The sequence below is a fragment of the Phalacrocorax aristotelis genome, chromosome 9 (assembly GCF_949628215.1).
Source record: "Phalacrocorax aristotelis chromosome 9, bGulAri2.1, whole genome shotgun sequence".
In the NCBI taxonomy this organism is placed as follows: domain Eukaryota; kingdom Metazoa; phylum Chordata; class Aves; order Suliformes; family Phalacrocoracidae; genus Phalacrocorax; species Phalacrocorax aristotelis.
In genome coordinates, this window is record NC_134284.1 from 21,397,752 (window position 1) to 21,419,294 (window position 21,543).

At 35.4% G+C, this 21,543-nt stretch overlaps 1 protein-coding gene across 3 annotated transcripts in view; it reads left to right on the forward strand.

The window, feature by feature from the left end:
- The window catches only part of PPP4R4 (protein phosphatase 4 regulatory subunit 4), a 72,478-nt gene that overhangs the window by 45,507 nt on the left and 5,428 nt on the right, over positions 1–21,543 (forward strand). For 2 of the 3 annotated variants that reach the window (XM_075103800.1, XM_075103799.1), the window contains 16 exons: positions 245–367; positions 2,834–3,003; positions 4,063–4,182; positions 5,990–6,067; positions 7,558–7,641; positions 8,195–8,377; positions 9,404–9,509; positions 10,323–10,470; positions 14,761–14,905; positions 15,780–15,821; positions 15,913–15,987; positions 18,308–18,383; positions 18,778–18,858; positions 19,200–19,284; positions 19,759–19,829; positions 20,591–20,726. In XM_075103800.1, the coding sequence (XP_074959901.1) occupies positions 245–367; positions 2,834–3,003; positions 4,063–4,182; positions 5,990–6,067; positions 7,558–7,641; positions 8,195–8,377; positions 9,404–9,509; positions 10,323–10,470; positions 14,761–14,905; positions 15,780–15,821; positions 15,913–15,987; positions 18,308–18,383; positions 18,778–18,858; positions 19,200–19,284; positions 19,759–19,829; positions 20,591–20,726 (1,723 nt within the window). The remainder of the gene's footprint in view (positions 1–244; positions 368–2,833; positions 3,004–4,062; positions 4,183–5,989; positions 6,068–7,557; positions 7,642–8,194; positions 8,378–9,403; positions 9,510–10,322; positions 10,471–14,760; positions 14,906–15,779; positions 15,822–15,912; positions 15,988–18,307; positions 18,384–18,777; positions 18,859–19,199; positions 19,285–19,758; positions 19,830–20,590; positions 20,727–21,543) is intronic. The other variant, XM_075103801.1, reaches the window with a different exon arrangement.

A 21,543-nucleotide genomic window follows, 5' to 3' on the forward strand; every position in this document is an offset into this window, starting at 1 on the left:
CTTTTCCCTAAAGACAAAGAAACAAACAAAACAGGTAAGGTATTAAAATTTAGGACCTGTATTATGGTAGTACGTTTGCCATTCTCTATACCTCTTGTATTCTACCTCTAGTGAGTGCCTGCCAAAAATACTCCAGAGTGTGTTAAATGATATTTTTCATAACTTATTATGGAAGTCCACTCTCTGTGCCCTTTTTTTACATGTTGACAAATGGCTAACTTTAAAAATCTCTTTTGTTTTTCAGATGATAGGAGTCAAACTGTGCTCCCCTTAGTGAAATCATTCTGTGAAAAATCCTTCAAAGCAGATGAATCTATCTTAGTTTCTTTATCTTTCCATTTAGGGAAACTGTGTAATGGATTATATGGTATGATTTAATGTTCTTTAAAAAAAACCCAAAACTTAAAACTTAGGGAAGATTGGGGAATTTGAAGCCCTTGGAAAATATCCAGATTTGAATGTATCAAATGAAATTATAATTAGGAAAGGAAATGTGGAAGTAAAAGTCTGAAATAATCTATTGCGTAAATATTGGATTTGTGAATTTCCTCTCTGGGTGTCCGTCTGCTTATTGGGTTTTTTTATGTTTAGACAGGGTCACAGATGGAAACATGGTGGTTTGTGTTTATTGGTTTGACTGATTTATTTTGATTCCTTCGTGGATATTCTGGAGCTTGTGAGTTGGATGACTGAAATTTTGAAACTAGAAACCTTGGAAAACACAGTATGATGTTAACTGTGTATGTTCACTTCTGTCTCTGACATCCTCTTTGAGGCACAGTACAGTGTGTGGCCCATAAGGAACTTCAGGGGAGAAAGGAAACCTGATATCATGTGGATTCCTAGCTACAACTGAGGCCAAATCTGTACCCATAGTTTTTGTGGGTTTCTGTACCTTAGCACTTGAGCATAACAGATCTTTTCTTGATCATTCTGCCCATCAAGTGCCCTCTACACAGAGCTTGGCTCTGCGGAGGGGCAGCACAGAATCATGGTTCTAAATTCTAGAGAATTTCCCCTAGGCTCTTAAATCCTTTGATCGTTCTTGCAGATCTTTAAAACGATGCTATGTAATCATGTTAGAGACTGTCAAAGTGACCATTGCTTCACTACAAAAAACCTGAAAAGGCTGTTCTACTGTGTCAAGCTGTTATTTACAGAAATGTAGAGCTAGGATAGTCCGTCCTGTTTTTATCATGTCTTCTCAGTTGTTTTTTCTCTGACTGACTATAACTGCTGATCTCTCTTCACCTCTGAACTCTGTCTGGCAAGTTCACATTTTTCTTGAAGTGTTATATCTTAGGAGAGCTGAACAAAGTGAAAGGGTTACTTCATGTGTCTTACAAGCTATATGGGCATTTACATTTTTCAGTATGAAAAATTGCCCTTTTTTTGGTTGCAATGGGTTGCAATAGCTTGACATTATTTGTTCAAGTGCAGCCTATAAACATAGGTAGCTCAAAAATCTGTGGGTTTTTTTGGTTGGGTTTTTTCTCTTTTGTTATTTTGATAAATCAGTCACCTAGTCATTCTTTCTCTTTCCTGGATTGTGCAGGAATGCATATCTGGCTAAGCATGGTACCTTACCTCTGTCGTAATGGAATAATAGTCTAAAGGTTTAAGACCATATGTCCAGTTTCTGAAGATCATTTTAAACTCTATCATCTGAAGAACTGTCTCCCTCATAGATTGATGTTATTAGAATATTTAGTAAGTGTATTCTCTAATCCAACATCAAAAAAACCAATTAAAATACTGAATAGTACCAGGATTAGGATAGACCCTTCTTTACACAGTTGCCTATCTATCAGTGAACCCTAGGTAACTTGTTAACTGTTTTTCAGAGCACTTTTGCAGCAACTACTTAGTTTTTCATCTTTCTCTCCTCATCCCTTATTTTGCTTATGAAAAAAATGACCTTTATTGTCTCTTTTGTATTAATTCAGGATACTTCGTACTGGATAACAGGTCCTGTTATCTAGTACTAGAAGGAAATGGAATCATTCTGACAAGTTTTCCTTTTGCCAGGATGGCTGCTGCTCATTTTCTTGTTTCTTTTTTTTTTTTTTTTTTTTTTTTTGGAATACCAGTTCTTTAAAAAACTTGAAAGTGATCTGACTGATCTGTAATTATATGGCTTGTCCTTACCCCCTCCAAATACTAAATATCTGTACCACTTCAAGCCTTTTCCCTTCTGATATCTCACTTGTTTAAGATTTCAGCAGCTAGTACTTCAAATACTTTTGAATACTGGAATGAAGCACATCTGACCCTGCACATTTTGAAAACATCTCATGTTTAAGTATTCACTCAGTAAAAACCTGAGCCTTTCCATGATCATTCTCATGTTACAAATATACTTATAAAATTACTTGTAATTTTTGAAGTCATCTTGCTAGTTGCCTTCCAGTTTGTTCTGAGGTTTCTAATTTTATTCTTACATCTCTCTATCATCTGTAGCAACATAGGCTAATTTTTCAACTTGCTGCAGACATGCATTCTTCATGTAACAGAGCTCCAGAAAGATCTAAAAATTTAATCAAGAAGAAACCAGAATCAGTGGAACAAAGAAATATATTCACAATCCTGCAGCTAAAATCCTGAGTATTTAAAGAATTATGTAAACAGAAATTAGGATTCACTGTGTTATAGTTAGCTGTCATTTTTCTCTAATCACTTTTTCTGTATAAAATGTACTGATCATAATCCACTAGATGCATGGGAGGGGAGGGAGAATAAAAATTGGCACATTTTATAGATTTGTAAATGGGGTTTGGTTTTTGGACATTATTAATAGCATTTGTAATGAGAAAAGTAAACTTCCCCCCCCCAGGCATTTTTACTCCTGAACAGCACTTACGGTTTTTGGAATTTTATAAGAAGCTTTCCACGCTGGGTTTAAAGCAGGAAAATGGTCACAATGATAACCAACTACAACTTCAAACTCTGGAACAGGAAAAGAAGTATACTTCAGTGAGGAAGAACTGTGCTTACAATTTTCCAGTAAGTAACTTTAAGGTTAAATAATTCATGTCATGCATATAGTTCACTAAATAGGACTGCATGAATGATAGAGAAGTTATTGCCAATTTGTACATTGTTAGCTAGATTCTAGCTCTCATGGAAAGTTCAAGTTAATGGCTTAAAGTAGAGGTTTTCCAGAAGAGTTACCAGGAAAGATTTCTCTTTGCAGAGCCTCGGAAAATTATTGGCAGGTTTTGACTGAAAGAGTGCTGTTCTAAGAGGTCACTGGTTGGTCTCATTCTTTCCTACGCATTTTATCCAAACTCTTAGCATGAAGGCAATGAGAAAATGTCTGTGAAACAGAGTCCCCAGGTTCAAACCACTCAATGCTAGGTTTTCGCATTTGCTGTGTCATGGCATTACAGGGAGTTGAAGACTGAATCTGAATGGTTAGATTCATGCTTTAGCCATGTTCCTGCCTGAATACAAAGTCTTTTCTGGTTTATGTGAGGTCTTGAAACTTAGCACTCATGTTTCTGTAAATCTACTTTGTATTTTGACATTCTGCGTTTATATTTAAAGAAAATATGTTTGTACCAAGAGCCAGTAGACAGTTATTTTTATTCTGCCTTTTAAAGACAAACGCCATGTATATAGGTGGACATCTGTTAGTTTATCTGAGCAAAAATGAGGTACGTAGACACATGATTATGTTGAAATTCAGCTGCTTGCTTTGCTGTTTGCTAAAATGTACATTGTTTTTGAAGTCTCCAGTTGCGGCTTCCACTAGTGTACTGAAACATTAACAATATTTGTAAATCTAATATTTTATATCTTGTATTTTTAATCTATGTCTTCAGAATAAAAGCCTGCAGCATGTCTGGAAGATATGTAAATCCAGTTCAGTTCTCAACTCTAGAACTTGTCTGATGCCTGCGTTTTGACACAGCCATCAAAAATGCGACAATTCCTCTTTAAAATCACAACCTGTTATCTTCCAAGTGTCTTGCTGATTGTAACTCAATGTTTTCATCTGATAATTTCTGATAGTGTGGTGCTTTAGCTATATAGTTAATAAAAGACTTTATCTTTCCACAGGCGATGATTGTTTTTGTGGATCCAAAGAACTTCCATTTAGAACTATATTCTATATTCTTCTGCCTTTGTCATGACCCTGAAGTTCCTGTCAGATATACTATGGCCATAAGCTTCTATGAAGTAAGTCTACGAAGGTACTTCGTTAGTACTCACTTGCTTTTTCTTTATGTTGTTTTCTTTGTTAAGCTTACGTTTGTGACTGTTCAACTAAAAAAAGACATGAGAAAACTTGTTGAAATTTAGTTTGTCAAAGGTGTTCAGTCCCTTCTAATATGTAAATACAGCCCATATACACCCATTAGTATTTAAGTTCTAGTATTTAAGTCTAGTACCACAAACATAAGCAATTGTACTAATTAGAATAATTTAAGGTTTTGAATGCTATTAGAAAATAACGAGACAAACAGAAGAAAGGAACTTGCCACTTATGGTCCTGAAAACCTTCCTCAGAACTGTATGGTTTGCTACTATGCTGGTGTTCTGTTGAGAATGTTTAGGTGTATCAAATCTAAGTTAAATCCTCAAATTTAATATGAAACTACTTGGAAATTTATGCAGATGTAAAAACATGTATTCTTATTACTGCATTCAGTTTACATAAGTTCCACTGTATTATTTCCATAAAAGTTGAAAAATGTACAGCTGCATAGATATTATTAGCTATATGGGGTGAATTACAGAAATAAATATACACTCTCTCCTGATGGTTATAATCCATACAGGGAGATCTTCAAAGATTTCATAGTGTTTTACTCAGAATCCTTGTGTTTCAGTCCTTGAGCTAGCTTTTTATCCCATTTTGTTGCTGTGGAAATTGGTAAGTTAAGCAGCTTGCCTGAAGTATTTAAATCACTAGTAGAGGCATAAATGAAGCCAATGTGGCTTTATTTCCACCGCCTTAAGGAAGATGGATGGATTTCCAGTTCTCTTTACCTGTTGATGCCTTCTCTTAAGAAATGATAGTCCAAGGTAATTGTTAAAATTATAAAATCAAGATATAATTCTACATGATGTTTCATGTCAGATGCATAAAACTTTTAAGGTACTGCCTGGGTATAAATAAAGTGTTTTATCTCATTTAAAAAAACCTGTAAAGTTATACTGTGGTCTGAATATACATTTAGTGCTGGTTGATTTATTTTTAACACCATAATTTGCAGCCACGTGACAGGCAGAAATGAGTAATTTATGGCATTCACTGCTAGGTGGGTTATTTTATTTTTTTAAAGAAACTGTCTAGCCATTTCTCTAAAGCTTCATTTTGATTGGAAGTAAGGTCTTTATTTTGACTTGGCTTATATAAACAAAGAAAACCATTAAAAAGCATAATGTAAATACTCCATAGGGCAAAAAGCTCATTCCTCAGTTTTTTCTCATATTTGCTACAAAAACTTTCTAACAGTGTGAAGATGGACTTTTGATGGTTTTTAGAAATTTACATGTGACTTACGAATTGCAGTAAAAACCCAAAAAAGTAAGGAGTGAATACTTCAGATGGAAGGTTGGGCAAACTTAAAACCCAGAACAGACTAAGCCAGTTTTTATATTTTATCTTTTGTAAATTATGTAGCTGCCTGACTGTTAACTCTCCTAAGGAGCATGAAGTACAGCATTCGAATATTTCAGAAGGAATTTTTCTAGCCTTGCATTGCACTCTTAAAAAGTGTTGGTAAATGTGAAATAGAGTTAATTCTAAAAGCATATTTCATGGTTATGTAATAGGACTGTTTCTTGACTCGGATTCTTTTTATAAGCATATTTTTAATGCCATCAATGGGAAAGTACACAACTTTAGAAGGTTGATATTAAACAATTGTTCTGCCTCCCTTCTTCATGCTTGCTGTAAAGTAAGCAGATGTAATATAGTTGTTGTAGTGCCACGGAACTACAGAATGTTTCACCTTGCTATCATACTGTCATTTTTTAGGTTGCTAAGCTTTTAAATTCTGGTGTTTATACAATACATAAAGAACTGGTTACACTATTACAGGACGAGTCACTGGAGGTAATATACTTTTACTGGAACTTTCTTTTGCTTGTTACATTGAGGCAGATTATCTTGATGTTTAATAAGTCTGCAGTAAGTACAGTAACTGTTTGAAATGATCAACAGCTTTTACTTCTGTTTCACAGATGCTTCATAATGATGCCAGCCTTCTGTGAATAAAAGGGAGGAAAATAGGAAGGTGTTTGAATTTAGTAAACCTGCACTGAATTTATTAGCTTTGAAAAATATTAATTCTAAATTGTTTTAATTGCTGTATTATTTATTACCTTACAAATTCTGTGGAAAGATTTGGTTTTGATACTATATTACAATAATAATTGATAGCATTCAAGGCTTTTTGCTTTGTTTTATTTTCATTTCTCCAATTGAAGAGGAGATGAAGAAGTTGTGTATGGTTCAAAGATCAAGATTTATAGAAAGAGTTTCAGTCCAAGATCTGGTACAGAGTCTGTGAGTGTTTATGGGACAGTTTCGTTTAGTGTACCTTGGGTTCAACCTATGTAAAACATGAATCACTTAGCTATATTACAGACAACATAGTGAGACTTTTTTTGGATTGAAAAAGACAAACATTTACGTTTGAGGCAAAATCACCATTTCCTCTGCTACTAATATTTCAATAGTTGATATTTTTTGTTTTCTATGTAAGGTTTTTGGATATGGCATGGAAAAATGAGTTTTGCTTTTAGGTGATCCTTTTTGTTTTGGTACCCTTTGTAAGACATTTTCAAGGAAATTAAAAGTGTTCCTAGAACATCTATTGATAGTTTGTGAAATTCTGGCCCATCTTGAAAGATTTCTCAAGTTGAACGCCTGAAAGTTGAGGCTCAGAAGCAGCTGGTCATTTTGAAAAATTCCTTGGTTTGATCCCTATACAGTTATCTAAACAATAAAAAATATTTGGTCCTTTATCTTATATATCCCCTCAGTCAGAATTGGTGCCAAAAATATTTAATGATGTAGTTTTTTAGTCTAGTTTCAAGTATTGCAACATCTGAAAGTAAGGTTATTCTGTTAATATAGGCTATATATTCTATTTTAACTTATCAACTGCAGTTTTTCTTAAAGCAGGAAAATTGCTTTTAAGATTCAGCTGACAGATATTGAAAAAACCCATTTCTGTTTGTTGGCTCTTACTTAACTGTCTATGGAATACTGATCTTTAAGAATGAATGTTCATTTTAAAATACTGTGTGTTGTGAATAGTTTAAAAAGCATTTACTGTGGTATTCACATAAATCAAAACTATAGTTTATTTTCTTAAACTGAAACCTATAATACTTATGTTACTTATTCCATTAAAACATAAGTTTTAAATCCCAGTCCTGATCAATGCAAATACGTTGCACCTCATTCTTTTTTTTTTTTTTAAGATGGATGTGAGAGAACAGTAACGTAAGAGATGTCAGCAGGGGTATATTGGTGAGAGAGAAAAACTGAGTCAAGTTAATTTACTGACCTCATTCATGCAGCCTTTCTTTAAATAGGTATTAGATGCACTGGTAGGTCACCTTCCTGAAATCCTTGAACTAATGACTAATGGGGGAGAAAATAGTGGATCAGAGAGCAAGGTGTGTATTCTCATGTTTTTTTAATTTGCTTTCTAAATGAAGCTAGTAGCAAAGTTGTTTAGATGTATATTGTATTAAAAGGCTTTCATGATTAGTTTGTGCTTTGGAGAGATATAAAGTTTCTGTGGTTTTTTGATTGTTGACTTTAAACTTAACTCTAATCTTTCAAAACCTTTTTTTTAATACAGAAATGAACACTTCATCCATCTGTCTTAACAAAGAGAATGCTGATTGGTTTTTCTTTGTCAGGAGGAGGGGTTGGAAATGAAAGTGTGTTTAGTTAGGTACTGGAATAGTTTTTTGGCCAGTTAAGTGGAATTTACTGCTTTGGGAGATTGTTTAATCCCAATCGTTAAAATTTTTAAGAACAAGTTAGACTAATATCTACCGGAAATGGTCACAGTGTAGCTGATCCTGTCTGAGGAGAGGAGTTAGTTGACAACTTAAAATCTCTTCCCTTCTTACATTGTTATGATGTGCTTTTTAAACATATTAACATGACATACCGCTAGGAGATGTAAAATCACTTTAATGTCTATATTTTTATTTCTAGTTATTGTCTATTCCTGACTTGATTCCTGCATTAACAACAGCAGAACAGAGAGCAGCAACTTCTTTAAAGTGGAGAACTCATGAGAAGTTACTACAAAAATATGCATGCCTCCCTCATATCATATCAAGTGATCAGATCTATTACCGTTTTCTTCACAGAATGTTGACAATCATTTTGACAAACGTGAGCCCCTCTATCTCTTTCCTATTGTTTTTCATTTCTCTACTGTATTTAGAACAATTAGCACTATATATTTGCTATGTGTAGCACTTTATATAAATCTTAAAGTACTGTTTCTCATTGAATTGTATATCAGGGTGCTGTGGATTTTTTATATAAGACTGACAAATTGCTCTGAGAACTGTCCCTGGCTTGAGGAGCAAAATTTAGATTGGCAGATTGCAATGTTTTTCCTCCCACTCAATACTGCTGTCCTTTCCTTGTGCTCGTCAGTTTGTTTTTACGTATATCAAAACTTTTTCCTCCGAGATACACTTTCTTCTTCCTGATTCCATAGATTACATTGCATTGTGTTCCATTCTTTATCTAAAGAACACTTAATTCTGAAAATGAATGATCATTTACAGCTACTGGTCTGAAATTTTATTGAACTAATTCAAGAGTAAAACTATCTGTTGTAAGAGAAGAGCTAAGTTTTCTTGTGTAACACCCACAATATAGAAGGTGCCTTCCAAACATGGAATACTTTAAGGCGTTTCTGAAATAGTTGAGTAAACAAGTTAAGCAGAAGGGATAAAGAAGTAGGTGTCTCATACATCAGCCAAACTTCATTATTCTCCCTTACATTATACAAATTATTTCAAAAGTTCACAGAATTGTAGAACCATGGAATATCTCAAGTTGGAGGGGACCCATAAGGATCATTGAGTCCAATTCCCTGCTCCTTGCAGAACTACCTAACACTAAACCATAGGACTAAGAGCATTGTGCAGACACTTCTTGAACTCTGACAGGCTTGGTGCCATGACCACTTCCCTCGGGAGCCTGTTGCAGTGACCGCCAGCCTCTCAGTGAAGAACCTTTTCCTGATGTCCAGTCTGAACTTCCTCTAAGCTTCATTCCATTCATTACAGAATTTATAAAGTTAGGAGAATTTTAGCTATTTTTTTTCTACTTCTAGAATTTTTACATGTTTTTGGTCATATTCCTTTAGGCATGTTTAATTGTGTTTCCTTTATTTCTTTCAAGAATGTCCTGCCAGTCCAAAAAGCAGCTGCTCGAACGCTCTGTGTTTATTTACGTTATAATCGCAAGCAAGAACAGAGGCATGAGGTTATTCAGAAACTGATAGAACGTAAGAACATTTTTCCTTGATTACTTAGAGATGCAAGTTAGTTTTGACTGAAGATCTATTTATGGTTATATTTATTCAGTGTAACTTCCTGCCATCATTGGCGGGATTACACTTAGAAGACATTCAATTGCTCATGTTATCACCAGGCAAAACATATTGTACATTTGCAAGAAATATATCTGAAGCTTATGCAAAGGAATTGGGGAAGAGGCAATATGGGAAACTGATAACATGCCAGGACCCCTCCAACCCTACTTCTTGTATCCAAAATTACTTAGCTGTAGGTGCTGCAATATACAAAGTAGAGTTCCTTTATAGAAGTAAAATTCTCTAAAGGCTTCAGCATAAGAAGTGCTGAGTGAATCTTCTCAGAATTAATTTATGAATGAGTTAGTCACCTTAGTTGACTTCCTGGTCTATGCTATGTGTGTTAAAGATAGGTTAGAGGGTTGAATAGTTCCCATTAGCAATCCTTAATGTTTACACAGTAATTTTGCTACACTTGTGATGTAATTTGAATGGCATACAGGGCTTTGCTCAACATAGTAGCTAGCTAGTTCACTTACTATCTTTGCTTTTTCAGATGGCTAAAGGGACAAGTTGAATTTCTGAAAAAAAGCAGTTCACTGACAGAAATGGTTATTGAATTCAGAAAGTTAGGCTTTCACTGAAAGAAAGAATTGAGATAGGCTGAGAAGGTGTACCTTGTGATGGGTGTGATCATCGTCTTTGAGTCAGGGCTTAGCCTTTGAAATGTTTCCTAGCTGACATTAAAAACTTAATAAATATAATCTGTCGATTGTTATTTTTCAGAACTGGGCCAAGGAAAAAGTTATTGGAACAGACTTCGGTTTTTAGATACTTGTGAATTCATTATGGAACTGTTTTCAAAATCATTCTTTTGTAAATACTTCTTTCTACCTGTGCTTGAACTTACACATGATCCAGTGGCAAATGTGAGGTACTGTATGAAGAGTATATAGCAGTGTACAGGTTAAAAAGCTTTAAAAAAATATATTAAGAAACATTGTTACAGGTTTTGTGTCTTGTTTGGATGATGGGACTTGTGTAAAAAGGTACAGAGCCTTCAGAGTGACCAGTATTAAAGGTGTAGGGGACTATGGAAATAATGTTAGAAAACCACAGAAGCAGGTCAGCCTGAGTGTTTGGGGGACTGATTGAAAATGCCAGGTTTTGGGAGTGAGAAAGGAACACTGAGGCAGAGGAGCCAGCAACAGATGAGAATAAAGTAATACACTGCTTCATTGGTGTAGAGGGAGAAAAACATAACTTCACAGTCTCCATTAATTTCCATCCCCTTCAACATCACAATATGTAAAGTAAAACACATTAGCAATTCTTCCAGTGGTCTGAGATTGACAGGTTAGCATAGGTTTTACCTTATATAAAAGTTTTGTACTTCATTGTTAAAATAAATTGGAAAAGACTAGAAAAATATAAGGGAATTTGGTATGTTATTCATTTTTATACAGTGTTTTTTCTGTTATTTCTGTAGTCATTTTTTTCTTCATTAAACAGATACAGACCAGACAGTTATTACAAGTAAGAAAATAGTTAATTTTTTTGTCGTGTATTTTGTGTGGTTTTACACTTTTAATCTTTTCTGATATGTGTAATTCATGTTGTCATCGTTAACATGTCTGAACAACGAATACTTATGTTGCATAGAGATTTACATTAGCATAATTTGCACATACATGTGTGCATTCAGTAAGCTTCACTAAGTACAGCTTATTACCAAGTGAAACTCTTTAAATAAATCTTGTGTTTAGTATAGCTACCACATTTCAGTTCAGGAGAATCCCAACCTAAAAAACTGAGCCATTTTGTGCATATAGGTGAACATTCACATCTCATGTCCATAAATTAAGAGGATTATTATTAAAACAATAATCTAAATTTATATATAATCTGAAGTAGTATATTGCTTTTAACAAACACTTTAATTAGCTCTATTGATACAATATTAATGTTTAATTGAAACTTGAAATAACTTCCAGTCTCTTAACTGACATCAAATTAATTTTTTCATAATTTCTTTCTGGATTGTTCCCTAACTCCTTTTACAAAAGAACACACTATCTGTGGTAGACTGAAGTTTGGAAGTCAGACATTATTGTTAGCTCATGATTTTAAAACAAACATTGGGAGATATTATTCTAGCTTTCTACAGAGTGGTGTAACTCTTTGTAATGGGAATTTGTGAAGGTTAAAATGCTTTGAAGGTATAAAAACAGTAAGATGGATTTGTATAAAATCCTTTCGAATGTTATTAATCACAAAGTTATCTATGGCACAGATTGTCTCTGATCACAAGTCAGTGGAATCTGAGAAGAGCACAGACTATCACCATAAATTGTTCTTGAGGGATTTATTTATTTATTCATATAGATTAAAAAAGTTCACTATTATATGCTATCACAGTCTGATCAAATGCACTAATTTTTATTTCATTAAATATATGAAATATTTTTTAATCTGCAGAGCATTTTGGTTTTAATTATATTAAAAAAATTGACATAGTGTTTCCATAACCAATGTAGAAACAGTAGCTTTGACTGCTAGATAATCAATTATCATAGAATCATTTAGATTGGAAAAGACAATATCATCGAGTCCAACCAATAACCTAGCATTGCCAAGTCCACCACTAAACCATGTCCCTTAAGCACCATCTACACATCTTTTACATACCTCCAGGGATGGTGACTCAATCACTTCCCTGGGAAACCTGTTCCAACACTTGACAACCCTTTCAGTGAAGTAGTATTACCTAATATCCAATCTAAACCTCCCTTGGTGCAACTTGAGGCCGTTTCCTCTTGTCCTATCACTCATTACTTGGGAGAAGAGACCAATACCCACCTCACTACGGCCTCCTTTCAGGTAGTTCTAGAGAGCGATAAGGTCTCCCCTCAGCCTCCTTTTCTCCAGGCTAAACAACCCCAGTTCCCTCAGTCACTCCTCATAAGACTTGTGCTCCAGACCCTTCACCAGTTTTGTTGCCCTTCTTTGGACATGCTCCAGCACCTCAGTGTCGTTCTTCTAGTGAGGGGCCCAAAACTGAACACAATATTTGAGGTGTGGCCTCAGCAGTGCCGAGTACAGGGGGATGACCACTTCCTTAGTCCTGCTGGCCACACTATTCCTGATACAAGCCAGGATGCCGTTGGCTTTCTTGGCCACCTGGGCACACTGCTGGCTCATAGTCAGCCAGCTGTTGACCAACACCCCCAGGTCCTTTTCCACCGTGTAGATTTCCAGCTATTTGTCTCCAAGCCTGTAGCGTTGCACAGGGTTTTTGCAAGAGAAGTGCAGGACCTGACACTTGGCCTTGTTGAACCCCATACACTTGGCCTTGGCTCATTGATGCAGCCTGTGCAGAGCCCTCCTACCCTCAAGCAGGTAAACGCTCCTGCACAACTTGGTGTCGTCTGCAGACTTCTTGAGGGTGCACTAGATCCCTTTGTCCAGATCATTGATAAAGGTATTAAACAGAACTGCCCCCAGTACTGAGCCCTGGGGAACACCACTTGTGACCAGCCACTGACTGGATTTAACTCCATTCGCCACAACTCCTTGGACGCAGCATCCAGCGATTCTTCTACCCAATGAAGAGTACACCTGTCCAAGCCATGAGTAGCCAGTTTTTCCAGGAGAATGCTGTGGGAAACGGTGTCAACGGCTTTACTAAAGTCTAGGTAGACAACATCCACAGCCTTTCCCTCATCCGCTAAGCGGGTCACTTTGTTACAGAAGGAGATCAGGTTATTCAAGCAGGACCTGTTTTCATAAACTCATGCTGACTGGGCCTGATCACCTGGTTGTCCTGTACATGCCACATGATGGCGCTTCAAGATGATCTGCTCCATAACCTTCCCCTGCATTGGGGTCAGACTGACAGGCCTGTAGTTCCCTGGATCCTCCTTCCAGCCCTTCTTGTAGCTGGGTGTCACACTTGCTAACCTCCAGTCAACTGGGACCTCCCCAGTTAGCCAGGACTGCTGATAAAGGATGGAAAGTGGCTTGCTGAGCACTTCTGTCGGCTCCTTCAGTACTGTTGGGTGGATCCCATCTGGCCCCATAGACTTGTGTGTGTCTAGGTGGTGTAGCAGGTCGCTAACTATCCAAGGTCCCCTTGGATTATGGGGGCTTCTTTCTGCTCCCCATGACAGCCTTCCAGCTCAGGGGGCTGGGTTCCCAGAGAGCAATTTCAGTCCTTCATACAGAAAAGATATGGTTAAGTTCCCCTAAGTACTTTGTGCCATTTATTTTGAAAGCAGGCAAAGTTAAGCTTAACAGGGGCACTCTAGTAACAAAAACATATCCACACAGTGTCAGAGCAGATGGCTATAAAGTTTTACGTTTCTGTTCTTGGTTATGTTATATTAATAATTTTTCTCCCTGAATTTACTGCATTTAAAATTACATTCTCAGTCAATAGAGTAGTTCACAACTTCTGAAAGCACTGTAGCCTGTTACTTCTTTTTTTCCATCCTGATTCCTAACCACACTGTCCACCTTGTCCAATGCCTTGAGGAGTGCTTATTGGACCTTTGACTATGCTGATTAAACTCACTAAGCCACCAGAAAACTGCCCACTTTTTTCTGCCCTCCCCCTCTTAAGTAAGTTTGTTTTCTGCTATGTTAGTCAGTTGAGGGTTGGGCTCACTGAATGGATGAAAGGTCTAACCAGCAGCAGACACAGCACAAGTAGGGGGAGCCTCCAGACCGAAGCAGGGAGGTAGGGTAGGAAGAAGAAGGGCTTTCCTCTTTTTGGACCCAGTAAATAGGTAAATCCTTTTAGTCTATCTGATACACTTTCATTCTTGCAATTGTACAGAACTGCAGTCACATGAATTTTGGTGAGACTTAGGCTCCTTTGTACTGATGGACCAAATTTCCATGGTATTTAGGTACCTGATAAGAGTTAGGTGTGTAGATAATTTTGAAAATCTAGAGTTTTGCTTATCTTTCTAGGTTGAAAAACCTCCCAAAACCAAAGAAAGCTTTTTTGACTTTCAGACACAGGACTCTAGTACTGATCAATGGAGAAATTTTTGAAAATGCTACAGTATGTCCAGAAACAACACAGCAACAATCGCTTCTGAAAAATAAGACCTGCTAACTTAATTATTTTATATCAAATTCTAGCATGCAATACAAAAATTAATGTTTATTAAACATCTGCATCAAAAGGTGAATATTTACCTTTTTTTTTGTTTTGTAGAATGAAGCTATGCTATTTGTTGCCAAAAGTTAAATCCACTTTGAAGATTCCCACTGATAAACATTTACTTCAGCAGTTGGAATTATGTATAAGGAAGCTTTTGTGTCAAGAGAAAGACAAAGATGTCCTCACTATTGTAAAAAGAGTAAGTATTTTTCTTTTCCAGCAGCATTTTTTTCTTGGGGATATCATGAAAAGTTAAGATGATCAAAGTTATGACTAAAGAATTCCATTGCCTATTATGTAATTTTGAACAATTAAAAGGAGATGTAGTATAGTGCATTCCGTCAAATTTAAGAGAGTTGGTGTTTCCTTGGTTACTTCTATTGCAGTTACTTTCCAGTGGCTGGGATTCAGAATTTTGGCTCAATGAACATTTGTGAAAAAATAGCAGATGACTAAAGATAGGATTAAAGGTTGATCCTTGTGAAAATGATCGAGTCTTTGAGATAGAGGTATCTTTTTAATCTATTTATTTTACAATATACAGATAAAGGATTTAGAGGATTTTGAAACGTTACAGATATCTTTGTAATGTGAATATTTAAGAAAAAGAACATCTTTAAGGGATGCCCATACTTAGTCTCAAAGATGCCATGAAGTGAAGTAGCTAAAGTAGGTGGCTTCCTTACAGAGCCAGTCTGCAGGAGAGATTGGACGAACACCTGCCTGGAGCATCCTGGCTTTTTCAGAGATTCCTGAGTTGTTTTATCAGCCTTGGTTCCTAGGTCCATGCTCCAGCCATTCATGCTTCTGTGCTTTCCTTGAGTGTATTTTGAGTTCCATATAGTCTGTTAGTCCTTCATTGTGAGTCTCAGCAGGGCTCTGAGAATACTCTCTGACAGTTTTTAACCGCATTTGTAGCACAAAAATACAAATATAGGCTTCAAATGTTTAGGATGAAAAGGCGTGTTTAATTTTGAATACCACTATTCTAAGCATCTTATCTGGACAGTTTTTTAATTAAAAGTCTGGCACGTGTTGAGTAAGGATAAATAATGTTTTAATTTTCTTTACAGACAGTGTTAGAATTGGACAGAATGGAAATTTCTGTAGATGCTGTAAGTACTTACTAATTTTAATACTTACCAAGTACTTTTAATTCCCATTTTCATGTGGTGATTTTTTATTTTTATTGATTTTATTTTGAAGTTTCAGAAAAGATTTTACGAAAATGATTTATTGGATCAAGAAAAAGAGAGACAAGAACATCTCCTTTTGGAAATGGTATATTTTATCAGTACAATCTGTCCTCTTTATAATAGTTTGTAGCTAAATATGAATAAGGTGACAATTCTAAGGTAGGGGGAAGCGCATATTATGGAGAGACCTTGTAGGTTCATAATCTGTGTGTGGCTTCATTTTATCCTTTACAATAGAACTAAATCTTTCAAAGTAGCATATAACTTATTTTTCTTTACTACCTAAATTTTGCTCTATCAATTAGAAGAGCAAACTTGAATTTCTTGAAAAATACTCATGCTTGATGCCTTTATAGTTCTAAAATACCAAGCCCCTCAGTACACCTTAATGAAATCTTTTTGAGGGAGCTTAGCAATTTGTCAGGCATGCATAACATAATGAATTGAATAATGAAACACCTCAGAACTCACATAGAGCTTCCACAGGCAAAGAAATTAATATCATAACTTCTTTTATGCCAAGGAAGCCAAAGGAGGCTCTGTGTGTTACAAGCTTTGCTGTTAGCCAGAAAAAAAAGAAAGAAAGAAAGCAAGGCTGTTGACATCTGCAGCCTGGCAGGAGGGAGACTTAGTGCAGGTAGTATGGAGCAAAAGGAGCTACAAGTTACTTAGGGTTTGGAAGAAAATTCTGCAGAAAGCTTTTCTAACTGAGAAAACTATTCCTCTTCAGTCATGGCTGTAACCAAAAGCTGCAGCAGGCACTTCACCACATAGCCTACTACATCTTCACAAAGCCTAGATTAGATTACTGCAGTCCTCTGCTCTGCTGCCTCCTCTCCAGCCTGGGGTGGGAGAAGCTAAGAAGCTGACAGGATTTAGAAGAGGCTGAATTTCATTAGCACGTTTCCTCTGACTTGTAGGAATTTAACTCCTCTGTAGAGAACCAGAACAGGTTCAAGACTGTCCAAAAAATGTTACTTTTTCCTCTTTGGGACTGTTACAGAGCCTATGTTTGTGGTCCACTTTGATGTCAGTAGGTACTGCAGGCCTTCTCTTGGGCAGTTGATTTTTTCAGTTCATGATACCTGTCTCGTGTACTCTCTGCTACCTCCCGTTAGCTGGAGCCAAAGGTTCAAGCTTTGTTCTAAGGACCTGCCTACACATATTCAAGGACTTGAGCTTAGCTTTAGTGGTTTTTAGTTAGATCCAATTAATGTTTTTATAGTGAAAGCATTTGGGGCTGTAGTAAAATAGCCTCCAGCGTGCTCTGTGTTATTGTGTATTGTATAACATTAAATTTTACCCTGTTTCTACAGCTAGACTTTAGAATAGCACTTGTATTTTTATGATATATTCTTTTGATATGGGCATACCGTCAGTAGCACAAAGGTCTTGTTAAGCATTGCCTGTGAGAGGCACACTTTTGAGGAACTGGAGATGTACACAGTAAATTGTGACATGTTGCAGTCCCAAATAGATGAGGAGCCATTGAGCTCAGTTAAATGTATCTGACTGCTACAGATATTAATACCAAATATGTTAATAAATTTGCTTAGTTTTAGTAATTGACTTAGTAGAAACTATATTCCAGCAACCTTGACCTGAATTAATTACCTTTTTGTTTTTTTTTCAACTTGGGTAGTAATTAGAGTGAAATGAAATATTAGAATAGAACAATTATGGTTCACTTGGCACTTTTTATTATGAACGTAGTACAGAAAATAAGCTTTTTGAAGTTGCAATGATAGCCATTCACCAAGAATCCTGAAGCAAGTATTGGCTTTTGAAATTATTAATGTGGCTGTGTTAACATTGTCTTCTGTCTGTGGATGTGCTCTCAAAAGGTATTCTAAGGCTAGCTAACATTACAGACTTAAACTTGAAGAACTGCAATACTTGGTTTTGTTTTGCATAAAGGTTTATTGGCTGTAGATGTTAATTTTAGACCTTTAAAAAGTTTGAGCGTATGTGACACACCTTAATATTTGAGAAAAACATTTTCATTAAATTGTATATTTGAATTAAAAATATTGCCAGTTCTATTATCAGAGTATCTGTGTAGCACAGAAATTTTATGTTGTCAGCTGCCAATTTCTGTATCTTTTTAACTAAAAAGAAAAAGGCCAGGCATAATTCTAATAAGAAGTTATAAATGCGAACTTCAGGTCTGAGGTTTCTTCACAATTAAAGTAAACATTTATTGGTGATTTTTGTGTAGGGTATGTACCCTGATTTCATTCTGTACTATTTAATTTGTTCTCTGGATATTCACTAGGGCTTGTACTTATAGCAGGAGAGAGTAGAAATTATCTGTTATTTTGGTGATTTGGAAGCTATCCCTTAATGAAAAACAATATATTTATTTATTTATTAGTAATACCTAAGAAAATTATTCACTCTTTTAGGAACAATTAGAAAAAGAGAAGCAGCAAAATGAAGGAAGATCTACAAATATTAATGATAAAATGTTTGAAAAGAAGCGTAAGTTTGTTTATTTGTGTATATATTGTTTATGCATGCATTACTCCTACAGAGGTAGAAGAGAAGGGAGCAGAAAAGAGACACTTCATACAGTAAATAGATTTTTAGAGAGTGGCAATAATTTTTTCTTCATCTGTTTCTAAGGATATTTGTGGAAACTACTGATGTTCAAAAGAAGACTTTTGACTTTATTAATAAAATACATGACAATTTTAGTTCTCTGGTATTTTTCATTTTGTAATGTAATGTAAGTACTTGTCTGTGGTATTTTTGAAGTGTTAGTCCCACAGACATATTATTACTGTTTACCCCAGAACTATGGTATATTATGTCCTCTTTTTTTATTTAAAGTTAAAGCTTTAAGAAAGAAGTATTTATACTGACTTTCCTTTAGGCAGAGACAGTAAAACATCATCTGTGTTGGCAAAAAGTATCACACACTCTGTTCCTGGAAGCTCTTCTGGTACATCAGCAGGTAAGAACTCTTTAGAAATTCTTCTAGAATGCTTTTATCTCACACCAGCAGATTAAAACCCAGCAAAACTGCTGTTGGCATTTGTGGGCCAGAGTTTCACGTACTGCACTTAGAAAAAGATTCCATTCCTAGATCTGAATGTGTTTTCTATGGTTTTTATTTTTATTTTATTCTTTAGTATATAAATAGGTGACATAAGCTTCATTTATTGTTATTGAAGTATTTAAATCAGTTCCTTCAGCTAGCATAATTTGACAGAAAATTATATTAAAAAGCGTTCTTAGTTACTGAGGAAGTGCAATGATATCCATGTTAAAAGTTTTTGCTACTTCTAATTTTAGGCAAAGAAGACAAGAAATCGAAGTTGGTTCGAAGCCAGTCATTTAATACTCAAGCACTACATCCAAAATACAGCAACATAGACAGGTGTCCTTAGTATCTTTATCTTCTTCATTGCTTACCTCATAGGCAACTATTTACCTAGTTATGAAACTGTTATGAAATTATATGCACATGAATCTATGAAAGTAGTGATGTGCTCCCTGAATTGTGACCTAAACTTTCAGCTTTCTGTTTAATTGATCACGAATGCAGTTTTGAACTGAGGGAAGAAAATCCGTTTTAAGGCATGCTGAGGCCTACAAATTTTTGAGTTCCTTTTAAGTTCCTGTGTGTCAACTTTTATTATATATTATAAATATTTTTCAATATGAACTGCTAAATTTAAATTAATACATTTCTTAAAGAAATTCAGCATAACTTTCTCATTTAATTTTTTCATATAAACTCAGAAATAACCTCAAATATTATCAAACAGCAGGATGATACAATTGAGAAGAACACTCTTCTGTAATAAGCAATTTTGTTTTGTTTTGTTTGTTGTTTTTTTTTTCTTTTAAGTAAAAGTTCTGCTACAGGATATACATCTTCAGTATCAGGAATGGGAAAGAGTTGTATGTTATCCTTTAGTGGTAAGTAGGTTATTATATCATATTTTACATTAGGTTTTTTTGTGGGTGCTGAATATGTGGGCACCATTAAACAGGTATACTGTAAGATATCATACTCCTAAGGAATGTAGAATAATAGATATCCAGTATATTTGAGTACTTAAGTGCTAGTCTAGTTAGTGTGTTTTTCAGCTTTCTTTTTTTTTTTTTTGTTACATGTTTGTTTAAAGTTACATTTAAAAGTAGTCAAAGTAAAATGTGTTTGGCATATCTTGATTGGCATTTTGGATGTCATAGAAAAGTTGGTTTTGCAGTTTGGCTCCCCCTATTTTATATGAGGAAAGGGATATTATGTGTAACTTCTACTGAATTAGGGGAGAGAAACTGCTTTTGGGAAATGCAGCGCTCTCCATTTGCTGTTGAAGAGTTGGGATGATTAAAGATTAGAATGAGATTAATTGCTTTGTAGAGGAATCTGTCTTTTCACTACCAGTAGACACTAGACAATTAGCTTAGATGATTGCCCAATTAAATTCCACTATTTTCGTATATTAAAAGTATTAATCTTCTCTTCTAATTATGTTATTTTAGCATTTTTTCATAAAACTACTTGAAGAAATGTTAAGCTGAAACCGTTCCCTTACAGAAAGTTGAACTTTTGGATTACTACCTTAGGAAATATGCCACTATTGCCACAGCAAAACCAACTCACTCTGTTCACTCTTTGTGTGGTTTTTTTTAGACAAAATTCTTTGTCTAAACTGCAACTCTATTTATTTCAGATGATTCATTCAGGACTCATTCCACTGGTAATAGTGGGAATGTTGCCTTCCCTTCCAGTTCTTCTCGCAACTTATTTAACTCAGCTGACCAAAAGAACAATGGAAATAAGGAGATTCAGTCCCGAAAGATGAGCATGTAAGTGGTTGACAAGAGGTTAAATCAACCTTATGGGTGGCATTTTCAAGGGAACTCAAAAAAGCCACGCAAAATTAAGCCTGTATTTATGATACTTCTGCACCCAGATTTTGAAATAATGAACTAGCAGGATAGAAATGTAATGTGTGCAATTACAAATGTTTTTAAGATTGCATTCCCTTTTAATTAGTATTTCACATTGCTTCTCCTGCACATTTGCATTTAGCTGGTACATTATGGGGAGGGTGGGATGGGACAAAGTGAAGGTTAGTGCATTTCACATAAAATGACTACAATCACAGTGATTTAGCTGCCTGTAGTGGGAGAAATGGAATGTCTATATTGTTAGATGGTTTAATCTTTTCTTTTCCTTCTTTTTATGTGCTTATGTATGTTTATGTATTATTATGTAACAATTTCATGATGAATTTTTATACTTAAGATGAACTGTTACTGCTCCTTGTTATTAAGGCTTCCTTCTTTGCCTTACCTTAACCATTTAGATTAAAAGATTTCAATGCTAGGCATCTCCCTCAAGCTGATTTTCTTTAAACATCAGCCTAAACTGTTCAGTGTTTTGCAAGAACGAAATCAAAGATGTATTTGTTTGTTTTGGTGATAAAAGTGTAGCAGTCTTAGAAAATCGCTGTGATGTGTACTTACTTAGTCAAATCTCCGTGGACTTTAGCAGCTAATTCCCTGCAGATTCCTTTTACAACATAACTTGTAGTTCTAAATTACTGTCATTGGACTGGCTGAAATTTTGAGTGCTCAAATTGAGATTTTTCTTTGCCATCAGAGATTTGCTTTCTTAGCC